At 34.7% G+C, this 20,680-nt stretch overlaps 3 protein-coding genes and 1 long non-coding RNA gene across 10 annotated transcripts; 2 read left to right on the top strand and 2 right to left on the bottom strand.

The window, feature by feature from the left end:
- Positions 1-330: 330 nt before the first annotated feature.
- Positions 331-7,632, bottom strand: LOC142549508 (putative ADP-ribosylation factor GTPase-activating protein AGD14). Of its 7 annotated transcripts, none has more exons than XM_075658481.1 (13): positions 7,272-7,632; positions 6,833-6,894; positions 6,029-6,116; positions 5,895-5,956; positions 5,716-5,812; positions 5,147-5,575; positions 3,743-4,411; positions 3,480-3,608; positions 3,293-3,412; positions 3,103-3,189; positions 1,547-1,646; positions 1,360-1,405; positions 331-708 (listed from the first exon to the last, which is right to left on the bottom strand). In XM_075658481.1, the coding sequence occupies exons 1-13, from the start codon at positions 7,434-7,436 to the stop codon at positions 654-656; spliced, it is 2,109 nt and encodes a 702-aa protein (XP_075514596.1). In that variant the 5' UTR covers positions 7,437-7,632; the 3' UTR covers positions 331-653. The 7 variants fall into 7 exon arrangements, with proteins under 7 accessions (XP_075514596.1, XP_075514597.1, XP_075514592.1 ...); XM_075658482.1 differs by having other exon boundaries at positions 3,326-3,412; XM_075658477.1 differs by having other exon boundaries at positions 1,502-1,646; positions 7,272-7,631.
- Positions 7,633-8,669: 1,037 nt separating this feature from the next.
- Positions 8,670-11,676, top strand: LOC142549507 (uncharacterized). The gene is made up of 3 exons (XM_075658476.1): positions 8,670-9,063; positions 9,995-10,501; positions 11,190-11,676. The coding sequence occupies exons 1-3, from the start codon at positions 8,773-8,775 to the stop codon at positions 11,403-11,405; spliced, it is 1,014 nt and encodes a 337-aa protein (XP_075514591.1). The 5' UTR covers positions 8,670-8,772; the 3' UTR covers positions 11,406-11,676.
- Positions 11,677-14,633: 2,957 nt separating this feature from the next.
- LOC142549505 (protein DETOXIFICATION 24) lies at positions 14,634-18,403 on the top strand. Its single transcript, XM_075658475.1, has 8 exons — positions 14,634-14,781; positions 15,776-16,028; positions 16,153-16,694; positions 17,111-17,197; positions 17,274-17,330; positions 17,411-17,649; positions 17,804-17,922; positions 18,016-18,403. The coding sequence occupies exons 2-8, from the start codon at positions 15,780-15,782 to the stop codon at positions 18,181-18,183; spliced, it is 1,461 nt and encodes a 486-aa protein (XP_075514590.1). The 5' UTR covers positions 14,634-14,781; positions 15,776-15,779; the 3' UTR covers positions 18,184-18,403.
- Positions 18,361-19,388, bottom strand: LOC142549506 (uncharacterized). The gene is made up of 2 exons (XR_012821214.1): positions 19,248-19,388; positions 18,361-19,217 (listed from the first exon to the last, which is right to left on the bottom strand). It is a non-coding gene; the product is annotated as an uncharacterized LOC142549506 (long non-coding RNA).
- Between the last annotated feature and the right edge of the window lie 1,292 nt (positions 19,389-20,680).

Raw genomic sequence — 20,680 nt, 5'->3', positions numbered from 1 at the left:
CTCTAAATAAATTTACCACAAGGTTACATGTACTTCAGGCTTAATGGCAATCTACTTCATGTTTCTCTTGATTCAATAGGAACATTAGTTTTTATGGTAGTATAGTCAGTGAGATCTTCTCACTGTTTTTCCTACTTGTGATTAATAGTCGCCTCTCGTTTCCATAAGTCCGGATGACAGCAGAAACATCGATTTAGAGACATCATACAAAAGTTCTATGTAATGAACTTAAATGCTCATCCAAACAGAATCAAGATTTTAGCTTCAAAAACACCATCAAAATGGAACAATTTGATGATAAATATTTTGTAAATTAAGAACGAGACGCCAAACCACAAATACATGTATTCATTATCATCCACCACACGAAAGTACATGATAAACTAGTTTGGACACAAATAATATAAAACCCAAACCCTCTTTCAGCGGCATCCCCATTTATAGTAAGATTCCTAAGGCCAGCACAGATGTCTATCGCACAGGCAAAAACGAGGCACGGCATTGCGTAGCTTTATGTTATTTATCAACGAATACAAAAATAAAAATAAAAATAGAGAACAATGGAAGTTTGGCAATCTACGGGAAAGAACAAATGGCCTAATGGCTAGAAAAGATACGATAGAGCTATATCAACTGAAATAAGAAGTTGTGTGCTATGCAAAAGGATTGCTTCCGATAGATGCTACAGGGCCTTGAGCGGGGACAGTCCTACAAGAATAGCAACCAAAATCATAAATGACTTTGAGGTATAAACTGGCACAACATTCACTCCACACTCCACATTCATAAGGTCAACTGATTTCTAGCTCATTTTTACATTTTTGATTCAGACAAGTAAACTTCACTTTGTCAATTAAAAATTTCTTTTGTAATCTCATCAATACCATATGTTTATAAGAAACATACGAGTAACCAATCAAAAAAGAAACACCGAGTTATTCATTGATCAAATAAAACTGACAAAGGAAACGAAGGAAATAAAAAAAGAAAGCCCGGCCATCTTTATTCTGAGTTAAGTGCGGAAACAATAGCGGACAGGTGACAAATGCACATTTCTTGCCTAACTTCACAATCTTGTTTGCTTCCTAAATATTAACTAGTACTACTGACGCCTGTAGGTAGGAGTGGGACCAGATGCTTGGTTCTCCTCAAACAAGATATTGGATTCGATTATTCTGAATAGGAAAAAATTTAGCAGACTAAGATTTAAATACAATTGCAGCTATTGAGACACTATAATGCATCCTGACAAATTTGTATACGAACCTACGACAAACAGAATATAAAACTGAACATTACACACCAAATAGAAATTAGTCATGAAAAATAAAGCGAAGGAAAGAAGTAAATAAAACTTACGGTATTTGAGTGCTTGGCGTTTGACCTGCCATAAATCCCAAAGACCCTGCAAGAAGTGGAAGAAAACATAGTTAGGTGAGATATACCGGGACAATAATTATTTTTTCTGAAATAGATAACAATCAAACAAAAATGTATTTACCACTTGGCGAATCAAATGAAACTCCACCAAGGACATAGGATGCACCTGAATTTTGGGGAAGCCAGGATGGACTCACACCACCAACATAGGAGGTCGGCATCGGGTCATTTGGCAATGCAGCCTGCAAACAGCCCATTCCCCAAAACTGCAACCAATTATACAACATCATGTAACTGGAATACACCCAGCCCATATATTTGGCAAGAAAAAATACATGAAGGCATCAGAAGACGAGGCAGAAATGAGAAAAAAAGGAAATGTTGCATTTCTTCGAGTTCGTGACAATTTTACTTGCAATTCTTGTTATTGTTTTACTATGACGATACATTAACAAATGTACAAATGACATGACGATACATTAACAAATGTACAAATGACAAACTGATTGAAAACACAACTAAATCTGCAACACTGTAATGATGGACTGATTTCATTAGAGAATTAGAAATCTCGTCGGCACGCAAAACAAAACAAATCGAATTGGCTAACGAATTTTTGAACTGGCTCAAAAAATATTAATTCGTATTCAAAATTATCAAATTCGAGCTTAACTCGAGCATGTTCAACTTTTTTTCGAGCTGAATTCAAACCCAAATTATTTTATAACGACTATTCGCAAGCCTGAAATAACGGATTGATCCTTGAGAGGATTAGAAATCTTGTAGGCTTGTAAAACAAATCAAATTGGCTCGCGAGTTCTTTGAGCTGACTCGAAAAACTTTCAATTTGTACTCAAAATGATTAAATTCGAGTCGAACTTGAACACGTTCGAAATTTTTTCAAACTGAATTCAAACTTAAATTATTTTATTCAATAGTTCGCAAGTTTTCCGCTATCTTAAATTTTTTATATTAAAATAGTCCAAAAACATAATAGATAAATATATTTCGAGTCTTTCGAGACTTTATTTTCAGATAATAGTTCAATTAGTTTGCAAACCAAGCTCGAACTTCTGCTGAATTCAAGCCTTCAATTTTTATTCACATTCGGCTCGATTCAATTAATATAATAGTTCAAATAGTTTGCAAACCAAGCTCGAACTCCTGCTGAATTCAAGCCTTCAATTTTTATTCACATTCGGCTCGATTCAATTAATATACACCCCTAGTCTCAAAGGCCATGAAATACATAGCTACTAGTTATTTAACTTAGTAAAACAAGTCACTTGGAACACAAAGTTAGGCATGCAAATTTCTTAGGGATGCTTCCAACTAGATAGGAAAAAATGCAAAAAGAATAATGATGTTATGAGCTACAAAACCTGCCCATCCAATGTAGCCAATTACGGAAAAAAATCACACCAAAGAAAAATCTCTAGAAATCAAGTAAATAATGCTATATTACCAATATATCATGGGTACATATAAACACAACAGAAGCTCAATTTGCAAACATTCAGGCCTTTCCATGCGCTTCCAATTTAATGCATCACATAAATATTTTATTCGAAAATAACAGACATAATTATCTCTTGTTTCTGTTTGGAATGACATCGAGTATAATTGTGTGAAAAGGCCACAATCATAAATCAAACAACTGAGGCATCCATAGTGACCAACCTACTGAATCAAATCTATAGAGCACGACATGGCCAGACATACCGTACTGCCAGATTCGATTTCAGAATCATATGGAAGATCAAATGGATTGGTAGGCTTCGTATCAGTTGCAAGTGGATGCACTCCAGCCTAACAACAAAATAAATTCTATCACGAGAATTCAATGCATAAATGAGGATCAAGGACGGTTATGAAACATCATTAAGCTCAAGCAAAGTAAAAGGAGCAAAACCACTGCAGGAGCCATGCAGGAATCATGCAATGCCATATTATTAAAGTGTAATGATAAGCTAGAGGATGGTAGTTCGCTGCCATTAGAAGTCCTTACATTTCCACCATTATTATTCAAAGCCTGCAATTATAGAAATCTTCAAGTAAGTTCAAAATACACAAACATCAGATTCACAAGGGGTATTAACAACCTCATATACACCAAAGCCAAGGGGCTTATCAATGTCCAAAGCATGATGGCCAACAGCATGTTCGCCACTTTTTGCCATGCTGTGGAGTGGCAGAAGTCTGGCAGGATCTTCAAATGCATTCCATATCTGCAATGTAGCGAGATTCAGCCCAGATAAATTTTTTATATCATAATCAGCTTGAGGTAGTTTCATATATGCCACTAACCTTGCCACAACTTACATAAAGTCCTTAATGCTAGACAAAATAGAACAGTGCTTACATGTGTTATATTTGGGTTTCCTTCAGCACCTTCTGACCAAAAAGTAGGTCCCACTACCGAAGGTTCATGATTGACAAATTCTTGAACGGAAGAATTCTGAACAAGTGAAAAAGGGTTGAGCCTTTCTCGAAGTGTTCCATCAGAAGGTGGCAATGCAGCAGCAGTAGAATTTCCTGTACTCATAGGCAGTATGTTCTGAGGTCTATCAAATGTCGCCCATCCTTCATTATTTGGCATTACCACATCAGAAGTTGTTGAATTGAAAGATGGAGCTGATTTTTGCTCAGGTGGCACAGCAAACAAGTTTCCTGCTGATGGTTGAAGGACTTGCGATGGTTTCGGCTCATCCGCAATTGGAACTGAAGCAGGAAAACGTTGAAAGAAATCTGTGAATTTAGCTGATGTCGACTCTTGCTTTTGAGAGTTACTAACAGTTGGGGCTGGAGAAGCAACAATCTGCGGTGCAAAGGGAGCACCGAACAGGTCCACATTGTTGAAGTTTCCAGACACGGAAGATTGCAATGGATGTGGGGAGATTGAAGTATTATCATGGAAAATTTCAACTTTTTCGGATTCGAAAGCAACTTCCAGCGAGCCTGTGGAATTGCCTGATTTGAAAGACATGGAATTGATATCATACGATCCAATGCTTCCCAAAGATACTGTCCTCTGTATAAAAAAATATTGTCCAATCAGGCAGTGCAAGGCAGTGGCTAGCACAGAATGCAAAACAAAACCGTGGTCATAAAGTAATATAGTTATGAAAATTAAAATAGAGTAACTAGTCAGCTAAAAGTATATCACACTTCAAGAGATAGATGGATTAGAGAAAGTCTTTTTCCAACATCGCTTGGTGACAATAAAATGAAAAAAGGGAGTTCGTCTGAGCTGATCACGAAGGATGTCCAATTTATGATTTAAAAAAAAAACAAGAATTAGGGGAAAAAATTTAACCTATAAATAAATATAGCTTCTACTTCTTAGTGGTTCCTGAATATAATCGTCTCCAGATGAAAAAACAAGCCGGATAAAATTGATGATTATTGTTTCGATTCCCAAACATTGTCATTGTTTTCTATTTCGTTACGAGGCAAGAGGGAAAATCAAGTGAGGTGGAGATTGTGAGGTAAGACACTGGCATGATATGTTACAATTTACATCAATAAAGTTTGAATGGTCAAATTCTTCAAATATCAGATAGAGACCATTATCTGACAGTATAAAACACTGGCAAGTTGCAAGTGTTCCACACCTCATGTAAACAAATATTAAGCTTTTGCGCCTTTTATGGGATAACAGACATGTATTTGTAAAAGTACATCCCAAAATCAACAATACAGCAATGCAGCGAGACATACAGTACTTCTATTTTACAGTTATCACACTGTATTGTAGAAAGACAACCTGTGGATGCAATGATATTCCTCCAGCATTTCTGTTACTAGCATCTGAATTAGGTATAGCTGCATGATGCTTTGGGATTTCTCTTGAGATTTCACCACTTGGACTCTCAATTTCTCGCTGAGATCTCGGTAATAATGCATCAGATTTGAATGGATCACCTCCACTAGAAATAGAATAGTCAGAAGCTCTGGGATTAGAACCCTCATTTGCAAACCTATCATCGCTTGTGTGATCACTAAAACGACTAGGACTAAGGAAACCAGAGAGTTTTCCCTCATAAAGGCCTCGATCTGACCCGGGCTTTCTAGTGAGAGCAGGTGCATGTTTCCCATAACGCCGTTCTTCATATTGAAAATCATACGGTGGACTTTGGGAATACGAATGATACGAACTTGCACGCCTTGTGTCATCTTCATGGTTTCTTAAACTCTGGAAAAGATGGGTCATATCATCATGAGTTTACATTCAATGTCAGTGAAATTTACGGTGACCAAAATAAAATTAGCAGCCTCGCAAACAAGCCTTCCTTCAAAATTCTTAAGAATAATTTTCAAGTCAACAAATATTACCTGTGGATCTTTAGGAGGCTTATCAGATGGCTTTTCCAGAGTATACTTTTTTTGGACATAAACATTCTTTATAAACTCACGAACTTTATCAACATTGCTACAAGACAGAAAAAAGATCAAATGTCAGTTATTTGAATTACCCCAGGTCCTTTTTATCATAAAACACGGTAAAATAAAACCTATTATCTGGAAGTCTCTGCCTCTGTGGATCCCATGCCTTCAGAAACAATTCCCTTGCACGCTGGATCATTTGTATCTTGAGTTACCACATAAGAAAATAGTCTGTGGGAAACAATCAAGAAAATTCCTATACCTGATTACCACCATTTTGAAGAGCCTCCACTTCCTGAGAAGTAAACTTAGCCATCGAAACAGACTTGACACGATGAGTAAACTCACGACTGCAACATAAACAGAGTGAAATTTTTTGTACTCAATATCTTGAAATAAATTTTCCAACCAAAAATTTAATCTATCACCAAATATTGACAAAAATAAAATATTTGCTCTGAATTAATCAAATTTATGAGGTAATGACCAAAATACCATGAATTCTACATAAAGGATACACATGTATTCATAACATAACTGGACACATGCTTTCTAAAAACCTGAAAAGGATAGGTCCAAAGACGTAGAATCAAACAATGCGTAGCAATTATTAATAATTTTTTTCTGGTGCTCAACTAATGCCATTATCAGCATTTAAAATTTGGTGCCTTCAACATATTTTCTAAAATTGTGTTCTCGAATCACTGACTTCTGTCTAGCAACTTCTCGTCAGCAAATACCTTTCTATATTTCTTAAAAACTCTCTATACTCCTAATATATACCAGAATATCGAGACCAAGAAATGGGACTCTGTTTGGGCATAGATTTGAGACACAAAAGAGATGAATTTGATGGGAAAATTGCCAAATTTGAGCAAATATATCTCTAACACTTCCATTCCTTCGTATCAATGACAGCTTGAATGCTGAAAAACCATGTCAATGTTGAGTGTAAATATTTCACTTGAAATGCAAATATAATCAATGCGGTGCTCTACTTAATCAGAAAATCAAAAGATCGTGAGCTAAAAAGAAAGTTGAATTCTCTATAAAAGATGGTACTCACTGTATTCCACTGCATGTCGTACAAACAAAAGTCCAGAAGTTTGTGCACACATATTGAGGACCCTGCATCCAGAAAATAAACTTGACATACAAACCTAAACACATATTGACTCTAAAATTTGGATAACAAGTGCACAAATAAATAAGCAAATCAGATTTTTCCAGATTTTCATTGCAGCTAACCAGAAATCACTTCAACTCGCCAATTTAAAAATTATACGATTAAGAAAGAAATGATTTTTTTTATTATTTTAAAATTTCAAAACAACTTAAAATTATATCATTTTTTTTGTTCTGTAAAATCAACCAGAGGCTTCACCACCTTACCCCGAGTAATAATCATGTACAAAAATAACTTACAGAAAATGATTAAATTCAACAAAGTGAACCAAAGAGAAACAGAAGCTGGTCTATATTAATAAAAATAAATAAAAAATTACCAAGCTGTTACAATTAATGCATCGGCGATTCGGAGGGAGCTTCATCAGACCCCTAATAATCTTTTCATTCTTTTCCTCTTCTCTCTTGGTACTCATTTTCAAAACCTCCAATCCGCAACTCAAAACGAAGAATTCAAACCAAGTACTCTCCCTCGAAAACTTCATACATATATATATATATACACACAAACAAAATAGGAGAGGGAAAAACCACAAGATTCGAAGCCCCAAAGCTAATAATTAAAGCAGAGAGAGGAACTATCAAAAAAATGTTCGATTTTTTGAATGGGATTGAGAGAACGGACTTCGAATCATCCCCTCTCTCCACTTTGGGGGATCTTCAATTTTGTTAATGCTGCTAAATCATTGTACAATTATTGCCGTTAGAAAGTGCTAATGCCAGAGATACTTACTTGGATTGTTCGATGCGCTTTGGGGATTTTGAGTTGGTTTGGAAGGACGGGTTCTATTCTGGCATTATTGTTTTCAAACCGTAATTATAGTCATAACCCTTGGAATTCTTGTTATTTGCATAAATTTCCCCAATCATTTTTAAACTAAATGAAGCACATGCAATTGTTTGACAAGCTATAATTTTTTTTTTTTTTGTATATTATTACTATTTAATCATAGTATATACATTTATAGATATTGTAAGCAATTATTTCTTGTCTTTTCTACTAATTCAACAAATATTTATTATTTTTATTTGAAATATCTAATTATATGTGAATTTGATTGAATGTGAACTTATAAATTTATATTTAATAATAATAATAATGAGAATTTTGAATTTTAAAGTTTTATATTAGAGACTGACAAGGAGACAAGTTTGAAGTCTCTGTCTTTTCTATTAATTCAACAAATATTAATATGATATCCTATGAATAGGCCCATCAGGACCAAATCCAAACCAGACTTTGGATCCCGACGCATTCCTATCCAAAATAGGTGGCCCATTACAAGCTCATGTATTATCCTATAAATACCAGGTTTGAGTGTTCAATTCATTCATTCACTATGTTGACTTTCAGCATTACCCTTAGTTGCTCTTTCATTATATTCTCAGTCTCTGACGTCGGAGGGGACACCCTTCCAGCCCCATTCTAACGGTTTCTTTCGTGATTTCAGGCCTAGAGTAAATTCGAGGTCTACATTCGGACTACTATCACCTGCTGTAATCGAACTTTAAATTTTCAGTTAATATCATAATATTTTTATTTGAAATATCTAATTACATGTGAATTTGATTGAGAATTCTAAAACTCTGAAGTTTTATATTAAAGATGAAAACGAGACGAGTTTAAGGTTATTGTCTTTTATATTAATTCAACAAATATTTAATATTTTTGAGTGTAAACTTATAAATTTATATTTAAAAATAATAATGATGGGGAATTCTGAAGCCTCGAAGTTTCTTGTTGTTTCCATTGCTCAATTGATCCAACTGTCACTGAAAACTCCACACCAAACCCTCATCATTCCACCATTTTATCCTCTAATGGCATCCACTGTATTCAAGACGCCGCCTACTTTCAGTACACATGCGGCGTGTCTTAGCACCGCCGCCGCCGCTGGCAGTTCCTCCTTCAAACCCTCCTATTTTTCCCGGGTGTCATTCTCAACGAGTAGGGTTCCTCCGATACGCTGTCGTATCCCTCCTTATGGCTACGATAGGCGTAAGAAATTCTTATCTTTTGCTGCAAACGAAGAAAATGTTGGTGTTCGGACCGAGACTCAAGTTGAAGACACGGTGCAAGGTTCTGAATCGGAGTCCGAACTCGAATTTGAGGTAGCTTCTGAAGGAACTTATTTTCCATCTGTTCTGTATCTAATTTTTGCCCTTCTGAATTGGTTGAGTCGTCATTCTCTTGATGAGATTTGGCTTACAAGTATTACCTGCGGATAATGGTGAACTGAGTTTGATTGAGCTTTGAATTTTGTCTGAATTTTATTGTTCATGGATATATGATCATGAGGAAGGATTTCTTATGCGATGTTATCATGAAGGCTTGAACTTGTTCGGTCGTGCACAGGTGGTTTTTTTTTTTTTTTGAGTTAAAATGGTTTTAATTCTACACTTGAATGTTTCAGTTAACATGCCTACTAACGTTTGGATACTGAAATGGGTTGCATTCGTTGCTATTCTCTAGTCATATCTCGGAAAGAATAAGGACTTGGTAAAATGGACATTTCACACTGTTTACTGGAAATGAAGTAGAACTAAGTTGCTTAAAGCTGACAAGTTGTCCAACACTCTTCATGCCCGATGAGAGATTTTGTTTTTGTGAAATTGCTAAGTAAATAATTTGGAAGTCCTCCAGTTTTGGAATGGGATCAAATATATACCATAAATGCAGTTGCATTGGTTTAAAAGTTTGAGGTTGCTTTTTTTTTTTTTTTATTCTGATGTTTGTTGCCCTAGAACTACAACATTTGGGTATCCATTGATGATTGAACACTTTTCAAAATTTTTGTTGCTTTTGTTTCCTTGTTGGAATATGTGTGATAGGTTCGTATTTACACCTTAGGTATCCATATTTAACCTTTAAAAAGATACAAGTGAATGTTTATCTACTTCTCTAATAGTTAGCTGAGGAGTCCCTATGTCCAAAAGGTTTTACTGTAGTTAATGTGTGCGCAATATGGTCAAGCTGTAGTTATTCTGATCAAGCTTTGAAACTGTGCATTGCTGTGCATAATCTTTGTAATTTGATGGACAGGGGAATATAGATGGTGCGATTGCCCATGATGCTTCTGATGAAGGCGATGATACAGTAGAGGAACATAGTTCTGTTATAGCTTCATTAAATTTGTATAAAGAGGCTTTAGCAAATAACGATGAATCAAAAGCTGCCGAGGTAGAATCTTTCCTTAAATCTATTGAAGATGGGAAAATTGATCTCGAGAGAAAAGTCCTAACTTTATTTGAGGAATTATCAAATGAGAAGGATCGAATCCTTAGAATAAGTGCTGATTTTGATAACTTCCGTAAGAGAACAGAGAAAGAACGGCTTTCGTTGGTGAAAAATGCGCAAGGAGAAGTAATGGAAAGTTTATTGTCTGTTTTGGATAATTTTGAGAGAGCTAAAGCCCAGATCAAGATTGAGACTGAAGGGGAGGAGAAGATAGTTAACAGTTACCAGAGCATATATAAGCAGTTTGTTGAGATTATGGGATCTCTTGGTGTTGTCCCTGTGGAGACAGTGGGGAAACCGTTTGATCCCATGGTAAGTTCCTATTATTATTATTATTGTCTTTTTTTTTTTCATTCGTTAAGTTGCTATTGTTTTAGTTCTTTTTTTGCTTAGTTGTTTAATAATGCATTTATGTGAAATCAGCTGTCTCTCTTTGGGAATTTCCGAATTTGTGACATTGATAATTAAACTCTTCAGCTTACCTTGTTTTTTACTGACACTACCTTGTTGCCATTGACTCCATGGAGGTAAACCTCCAAGTTGGCTCAAAATCCAGTCAAGTAATAGATGAGAGCTCGTTGAAAAGCTGTATAAGGTCTGGTCAGGTTATTTGAAGACCTGGATCGATTTTTTAAGTCAATCTAATTCTCAACTGATTAGAGCCAACTCGGCGAGTTTACTGAGCAGAAGTTGTATGGCATCTCAAAATCTTATTCAAGATATCTTCTATTTCTTCCCAGTATGATCCGCAATTTGTGGTGTTTGTGGATCCTTATTGGTCTTCTGTTGCTTTGGGGTGTGCGGGGTGGGGTTACCTGTCCAATATTTTCTAGTTTATCATTTTGCTTATTATCTAGCCGGGACAATCAGGATAATTTGCTAATCTGCATTGCTTCTGAATTCCTCCCTTTAGCATGCGTTCAGATCTTGCTCTAACCTGCTACAACTACTCATAATATTGTTTTGATGTAATAACATCTACCTCCTCCTCTTGCCAAAGCTGCATGAAGCCATAATGCGTGAGGATTCCTCGGAATATGAAGAAGATGTTATCATTGAAGAATACAGGAAGGGTTTCCAACTTGGTGAGAGACTCCTGCGACCGTCGATGGTAAAGGTGTCAGCTGGTCCTGGTCCTGCAAGACCGGAAACTGAAAGGGAAGACAAAGTAACTGGTGAAAATGGTAACATTGAAACCACGGTTGCTGAGGAATAATTGTCCAATTCTAAATCAATTTTGTACCAAAACTACTTCTTTCAAGAAATCGCTCTGTAGGAATTGATTGTGTGAATTGATTGTGTGGTCGTCTTTGGTAATTTATTGGGAGGATAAATTGATACAGATCAAGAGAGAGCAACATTTGCCTTCATGTACCATAACATGGCAATTATTAGAGAGAATTCTAATTTGAGGTTGTATTCGGTTTGAAAAATCATTTGATCTGAGAAATGAACTTATCCTGCTGCATTAGCAGTACGTTCATGCAGTCGAGTTTTACTACCTTTTGCATAAATAAAGTTGGAACTCAAAGACAGTACTTATTTCTAAGTAAACTTCGACAAGCTAGAATATATATAAGTAACTTGGTTAGTCGGCTTTCTGCAACGCTGAAAAGAGCGGCTGGAAATCGAGCACAACCTTTGCTAACATAATCAGCAATGGGATCGAAAATAGTGGAGCAGTGCATCCGACTCCACGATCCAACTTGTCCATCCAAAGTTAATAGCATGTGAGACTCCTTCCTTAATAATCGTCAATTAAGCAAGACGAGGTGATGATAAACACCCAGAGAAACATTTAGCACTGGCAAATGAGATATGACCGAGATGGCCCCTTCCAATCACTCTGATTTGTTCATTTCACATGCAATTGCATCCACATTGATTTTGAAATTCCTAGGAGAAGGAAGATCATGCTCTCTGAATGTTGTGATTCTTCCAGCACAGGCATCCACATTGTTCTTTCTTTCCCCGTGGATCCGTGGGATGTATCAAAATCTGCAATAACACAGCAAAAAACATAAGTCATTTTTGTTGTTGTCACGTTTTAAACGAACTTTTATGTATAAATGAGTCGATCTAATAGATTTTTATATGTCAAAATTTGTGATTGAATTAATTTTTTTAGATATATGTTACTGACAAAATTATGAGACACACACACACACATATATATATATATTTATTTATTTTGTGTAGGACCGAGTGCTTACCGCTTTACCAAAAGCTATAGCTGGTTGTAATGGTGCAACTCAAATCTTTTAAACGGCACAGCAGCTCAAGCACCACGGTTCGATCGTTTTACCAAGCATAGACAATTACTACGCCCAACATTTTGCCTAAAAATTTATAATATATGTAAAAATAATATCACAACTATACGCAATTCACGTTCTCTAACTGTCCACTGCATATAATAAAGTTGGAGAGTATGAATGGTACATGTTTGAATTTGAATTAAATAAATTATTCACAAATGTTTAATGAAAAATGCATGTGGCTCTTAAACTAGATAGATGTGCCAAGATTTGACTCTAAATATAAAATAATAGATGCAACATATTTTATTTAAATGAAATTTTTAAAAAATACCCCACATTTTTATGAGTAAGACATGAAGTAGGTTAATAATTAAAACACGCATTGATCATTTTGAAAATGACGCTAATTTTAATTTTTTTTTTTTGCTTTTCATAGCAAATCAAAGATAGTTTTCATTTAGTTAATAAGCAGTTTTCATTTAATTAATAAGCAGCTGAAATTATTGAAACTTGAAAACTAGTTGATTTTAATTATTTGTTTGATATGGATAGGTTTGAAACATAATTTAGATTGTTTTTGAAAAGACGTATATGAAATCTATAGATTTCGATCATAATTTACAATGCAATATTAAATCTACCTATTGCTTATTTACACGTTACTAAAAATATGATAAATTTTTAATGACATTAATTATTGGATGAACTTGAAATTTATCGTAATTTACAAGAAATATTATATAAACATGTAAGGAGTCGATTTAAAGTTTATGATCTTATATATTTAACAAAAAAAATACATACATTTGAATTGTTGAATATAAATAAATTAATAATACTAAATGAAGAATTAAAACTATTTACGAATCTTCCGACTGCCCAATAAAATAAGTATCAAATGTAGAAAAAAAATACGTCTTCTAGTTCATATATTAAAATAAGAGTCCGATTCCTTTTAAGTTGCCACTTTCCATTATTCTATGTGAGTCGATCAGGACAAGTGAACATGCACCTACCCTGCACGACTTTACATCTAATTATTAACATTATGCAATTTGGATGGAAAATAATGTCGGGACCCAATAATTTAATTTACATTCAGCGTGTTTTTTGCTTGATATATATATTTAAAACATTGTTCGAGTCGGTGGAGTATATATGTGTTTGATTGAGAGTATGTTTCTTGTAAGACGGTCTCACGGATAAACCCTACCGATATTCACAATAAAAAGTAATATTTTTTTATGCATGACCCAAATAAGAGATCTGTTTTACAAATACGACCCGTGAGACCATCTCACGCAAGTTTTTATCTTTGATTAATACTCAATAGTTTGATTTTTCTTGCCAGTATTTTTTTGGATAAGGTAGTTACATAGAGTTTGTCTAATATTATTTACTTGACAGACATGATTTGCATGATATTACGTTAATTCGGAAATTTATTCAATTAAGTTATCATATATATTCAATATCTTTAAAATAAAAAAAAATATAATATATATTAATATTTCAAAAATCTGTATCTTTCATATTTTACTCGATAATATTTTATATATACGGTCGAGAAAAATAAAATTAAATGCAGTTGATTAGGTGCACAGCACGTGCCGTGGAGGTTGGTAAGGGGTTGTCCACAGATATCTATGTTTTAAATAATTAATTAATTAATACCGAATATATAAATCTGAACCGAATAATTAATATTAATAGCTTGATTGGAAATAAACTATGCAGTAAACTAAATTTTTTAGTAATATTTTAATAGTTATAAACAAATTATAACATACTTTACACATTCTGATAAAAACCAATTTTGAAGTATCGCAGGACTCGTCCTAGTGCAATTAAATAAAATATGAGTATGTTTGTTGTGAGACGGTCTCACGAATCTTTGTCTGTGAGACGTGTCAACCATACCGATATTCACAATAACAAGTAATACTCTTAGTATAAAAAGTAATAATTTTTCATGTATGCTCCAAATAAAAGATCTGTCTCACAAAATACGACCCGTAAGACCGTCTTACACAAATTTTTGCCATAAAATATTTGTTGAAATATTTATATATTTTATTTTAATGGTAGTGCATGATAAATAATTTAGTCCCCACAAAACTAATTTGTTTTTTTATTATTATGATTTATTGTGAAGCCGCCTACCTTCTCTTAGCAGCCCAACTTTATCATCTCTTCTCTGTGAGAGGTAGTTTAGTCATTTGTGGCCATTAAATTCAGCTATGCATTTATCTTTGACAACTTCTTATTCTGCATAGTTGAAGCCCGGGTTTAATAATTTATGTTTCTTTGAACCCTGAATTCTTTTGTTGAGTAAGTTTTTATTCAGCATTTTTTTCATGTGTATTTCTTGTGCTCATGTTTTTGGATTTTCTTAGTACAAGTTTCAGATTTCTTTCCCTTCAAATATTTAAGTGTGTGTCTGTGAGTTTTTAGCTCGATCCTTTGTAGTTATGCTATTTTCTTTCGGATTTCTTCCCCTTCAAAAATTTAAGTGTTTGTCTGTGAGTTTTTACTATTTAGCTCGATCCTTTGTAGTTATACTATTTTCTTGATGTTTGCATACTTTTGTTCTTTTAGCATCATTCTTTGCTGAAAATGTTTACTACAATCACGTGGTGTTTTTTTTTAGTAAAATATGTGAAGATGGGTGGGTTTTGGGCCGGGGGTGGTGGCGTTTTTAACAAAAAGAATTGAAAATTTACATCTAATTTTGATTAAAATCGAAGCTTTTTGTTTGATCCCTTCGTGTACTAAGATGTTTGTTTTCCCTTTACAAGGTTTGGCCAAGAATCTGGCTGTCAGATTATATTCCTGAGTTGTTATATTTTCCGATCTTAATTGGCTTCTAAGTTTTCTTAGTAATCAACGAATTCCACAATATTAACATATCGAAATGGTTTAAAAATAGAACAACACTTGCTTGTATCGATGTTTTAACAAGGAAAAAAAGGCAGATCTAAGATTTGTTTAGTTCACAGGAAAGTAACATATTTTCTAGAAACAAATCGAGAAAAAAAATTCAATCTTTGTCACCCACTGGTGCATGTCATTTTATTCACATGCCGCTATTGTGGACCAGCCGTCGCCGTGTACGATGGGCTATTCTGAAGTTTCAATGATGTTATTTTCTAACACAGACCGAGATCAAATGATAAGCCAGCGTGGAAGCCTAACATTATGTACATATTGAACAATACACCTCCAGTACTGATTATTTCACCTGGTGCAGTATCACCTAGTGTAGAAATTATAGTTTCATGTAATATTATCTGCTGCTCATTTTGTTAATTATCTTAACTTGCAGAAACATGGATAATGGTATGCATGAGAGACTCCTAGTTTCTTCGGAAGGAAAGGAGGTGGTTGATTTTAAAAGAAAAGTTTGGGATGAATCCCATAAGATTTGGAGGGTTGCATTGCCTGGTATTTTAGCAAGAGTGGCTTCGTTTGGAACCATAATAGTGACACAGTCGTTTATCGGACATCAAAGTTCCATTGATCTCGCCGGTTACGCTCTCGTTCAGACTTTAACCGTTCGTTTCGTGAATGGAATATTGGTATGAACCTTGATTCTTTTGGTACTAGATTATGTTATTTATTCAGAATTTTAGTTCTAATGCAGCTTGAATATCATTAAATAATATTGTATTTGGAGCTTCATTTTCGTTTGTGTTGTTTTAGATTGGAATGTCGAGTGCAACTGAAACGCTTTGCGGGCAATCCTATGGTGCAAGACAATACCACATGATGGGAATTTATCTGCAACGATCGTGGGTCGTGGATTTTGTAACGTGCACCCTCCTACTTCCACTCTTCATCTTTGGTGCTCCCATGTTTAAACTATTCGGTCAAGAAGAAAACATCTCGAATGCTGCAGGATACGTCTCATTGTGGTTTATTCCTATGGTCTACAGTTTTGTGTTCACATTGACAATGCAAATGTATCTGCAAGCACAGCAAAAGAACAGCATTGTTGCATGGATATCGATCGTTCAGCTCATATTACACTTGCCCTTGTCATGGTTATTTGTCTATGTTTGGCATTGGGGGGTGGATGGTGCAATGGCGGCGTTGTGCATATCTTCTTGGTTCGTTGTGTTTTCAGAACTTGCTTATATCGTCGGGGGTTGGTGCCCTCATACGTGGACTGGATTCAGCACAGCAGCGTTTAAAGATATTTGGCCTGTCATAAAGCTCTCGGTATCATCCGGAATTATGGTTTGGTAAAAAAATCTCTATAGAAGTATTGTATATGTCGTTACCCCTTCCACATTCAATTTTAGGATATTTAGGACAAAAATTATGAGGCTGATGATTTTTTCTTGCAACATGGGCTGGTCAATTTCCTAAATCAAGAACTGATATTTGATCGTTTCTGGCAGAACCAAGTATGCAATTTCTTGTTTGTGTAGGTTCCTGAGCTTGGTAGTGACATATACTTTTTTTTATTGTTTGACTAAATAAAATGCTTATGGATCATTGCCCTCCTTCGGACTGCTTTTTTTTTTTTGCCCATATTTAAACTTTGTTAGTCATTTCCATTACTTGTTTTCGATACTGAATTTTCTAGAATTGTCCCCGATCAAAATCGATTTGCTCCCACTATTCAAATTTACATGCATTTTTTTCAATCTTGTAGCTTGGAGTTGTGGTACAGTTCTGTACTAGTCTTATTAGCAGGTTACATGAGCAATGCAGAGGTTGCCATTTCTGCCTTCTCCATATGGTGAGTTTGTTACAAGTAAACTTTGTATTTCATTTTACTTCTCCAAATATGAAACATCAGAATCTTGATGTTGCAGTCTTAATATCAATGGATGGGAATTCATGATTTGCCTTGGATTTCTTGGCGCCGCATGGTATGTGTTTGCTAAATAATTCAACTCTCTCTCGTTTTTCAACGTTAGATTATACATCCGTCTTATTCGTGTCCATGTAGTGTGCGGATTGCAAATGAGCTCGGAAGAGGAGATGCTAAAGCTACTAAATTTTCTATCAAAGTCCTTGTAACTACCTCATTGGTGATTGGGGTGATATTTACAGTCATTTGCTTGGTATTTGGAAATAGTATTGGATATTCCTTTACCGACGATTCAGAAGTTGCCAACGCTGTGTCGCGTCTCTCTCTTTTGCTGGCCATTTCAGTATTGCTCAACAGCATTTATCCTGTACTTTCTGGTTAGTACCACATTCTTTACTTGATTCTACCTATGTATTTTAATAAATTCTTCTGTCTAAACCGAGTTGTGGTGGGCGAGGGCACCAAAATGCATTCCCTGATTCTTTGGATTTGTCCATACGTTTAATAGATGGGGATGATTCTTGATTACAGGGGTGGCAGTAGGTGCGGGTTTGCAAGGAACTGTTGCAGTAATCAATCTGTGCTGCTATTATTTGATTGGAATACCGCTTGGAGCTATACTCGGATATGTTGCCAATCTTCAAGTTGAGGTAACATGCGAGTTATTTTTACAGTCAAGTAGTTTGTAACAGTCGTATCGATAAACATCAGTTGTTTGAATGATGTTATGCATGTCTTGGCAGGGTATATGGATTGGAATGAACTTGGGAGTTCTAACCCAATCACTTGCACTGACCTACATGGCTTGGAGAACAGACTGGGATTTACAGGTGAAGCTGGCTGCGGATCGCCTCGAAAGATGGAACCTTAAATCTTCCGAAGAGCCAAATCATGATAATGGGTATGCATAATATACAACAATGTTCAAAATGATGAGATTGCGCATACCAGATACCCACAAATTTTTTGGACAATTTTTTGTGTTGAGAGGCATTTGGCATAATTTGAAGCATTTGGTTACCCACTTTTAATTTTGTTACTGCTGAATTGGAAATTTGGGTAATTTGTTCAAATATACTTACGGCTTAAAGTCTGAAATAGAAGAAGCAAACATGTATGGTTTTTTCATTAGATTTGAAATTTGACTTGATACACCCCCAATCTTTATGATCTCAAACATAGTCCGCATCTCGTTGATACAAAGATAAATGATTCAACTCTATGCAACAGATATCGACCTCGTATGTGCAAATGTTTTCTTGGTGTCCTGACAAGAACCACCTGAATGAATATTTTACGTTCGAAACATGCTTATATTATTCAAGAAATGAAAGGGTTGTGTTAGATTAGATGTATCATCGATCTTTTCAATAGATTATATGCCGGCAAGTCTCTTACACCAACCACGTCTTCTAGCGCGAGCTCCCGCTCTAGTTGTGCCCTGGTAGACCTTAGAACATCCTACAACACAGAAGATTGAGATTAGTATTTTAGAAAAAAGATCGATGTTAGTTATACCAGATTCAAAGTAAGAGTGGAAGAACTTTTATTTTGTGAGAAAGTGGGTGTAAATAATTCCATGAGGAGAGAGAAAGTAAATTAACTTGACGTGAACATGTCAAGCTTTGATTTAAATGGGATCGCGAGACTTTGGTTTCAAACTAAACACAGACTAATAACTTATTCATGAACTTAGTTGACACTGAAAATGATGGGAATAAAGGCAGGTACTTTGACTCTGATACAGAAAGAATAAGATAAATAGGGTGGATAAATATGCACTGTGCGTCCAGCATTTTGAAGGCAACACAGAAAAGGTTGTCAAAGGCCATTTCATCTTCACTCAGTAATTCAAGGAAATGGTGTCCGGTCGAGCTGCTTCGACTGAACAGTTTTCCCAAGCCAATGTGCCAATTCGTCGACAAATGCGGTTATCATAGAGGGCCTAACCATATAGGATAGAGATATTAGAAACATGCATGTAGGTGCTTGGCTTCCCTGAAGGAATATCCCATACTTGTAAAGATTTAAGCTTGAACACAAATTGTTAAAATGACAATTTAAAACTTTTTTTTTTTACTGAAGAACAGTAAAACTCTCTTTTGAACTTATGAACCACTCGCATAGATCTGAAATCTTATTTGAGAAAATGCTTTTTCCTTGGCATTTAATAAACTGAAATAGACTTCAACTAAATTGTAGTTAGATACATGCCAAAAGCATTTCTGATTAAATATATTCCAATGAACCGACCCTATTTATTGCAAAATTAACAGTAGGAATAAAATAATATATGACTGATCATATCATACAAAAAAGTTAAATAAAAATGTTTTAATTTTTAAAACAAAAAATTATCTTTTTTTTTTTTAAAAAAAAAAAGCATTAATTATTGTAGAGCAAATATTAAAATAGAAAGTTAAAACTTAGAAATGATAAATAAATTTTTTTTTTCAATTTACATGTTTATTACATTTAGACATTTTATGTTCGCTCGACTTTTTTTTTATATAGTTTCAGAATAATATGTGATTAAATTAATACTGAAATTCTAAACTAAATCTTTATCATTATATATATTAACGACTAACTATCAAAATTTTTATTTATTTTTATTATGTTATCTTGTATTTACAATTTTAAGAGCTAAAAATGAATGTTCTATTGTTATAATGAACATTGAAATAGTGAAATTAGTCTAATTAATATATCATAGTTTACTAATTTATTCTGTTAAAGATTACAAATCGTCGATATATATATATATATATATATATTAAAAAGTTAGCAAATGTAATTAATGTAGTATTATTTTCTGTATAAAATTGGCCTTTAAATAGTTAATGAGAAGCATGCATGGATCTCACTGATTGTTTTTAAATAAAATTTAAAGGATTTATAAATTTATAAAATTCGAGGGGGACGAAATTGAACCGCCCCACTTAGCTCTGCTTCTGTTAACTTGGAATCCTTTGGCTTGCCATTCTTTAATTCTTTCATTAAGCTCAATCTCAGTTCTCGAGCATGTGTGCACTTTGACACCAAATCCTGCCAATTGCTCCACTATGGCATGCCTAATACAAACAATATTGAACTCAACTCTAGAACAATGATAATTATCCAAATAGAACCGTCAAAACGAGCCAAGAGGACGGGTGATAAATTATCAACTCAGCTCATCTATTTTATTTGACGGACGTGCTGATCCGATGAGCCAAAGCTGTTTCGACAGTTGGTAGATTCCAATTCATCTGGGGTCATGTGGTACACATAACACATTTAAGGTATGGGTTCCATAATTCCAAGTACATTGAAAATGTTGGATCCAATGTAAGGCCCTTATATACTTAGATTGAGATTTTATCCTTCAATATATGACTTTTTTTTTAATGACATCAACAATAACGA

This window comes from Primulina tabacum, chromosome 6 (assembly GCF_025594145.1).
Source record: "Primulina tabacum isolate GXHZ01 chromosome 6, ASM2559414v2, whole genome shotgun sequence".
Lineage (NCBI taxonomy): Eukaryota > Viridiplantae > Streptophyta > Magnoliopsida > Lamiales > Gesneriaceae > Primulina > Primulina tabacum.
Note: the sequence above shows the minus strand (reverse complement) of the source record. Positions and strands in the feature narration are given on the sequence as shown.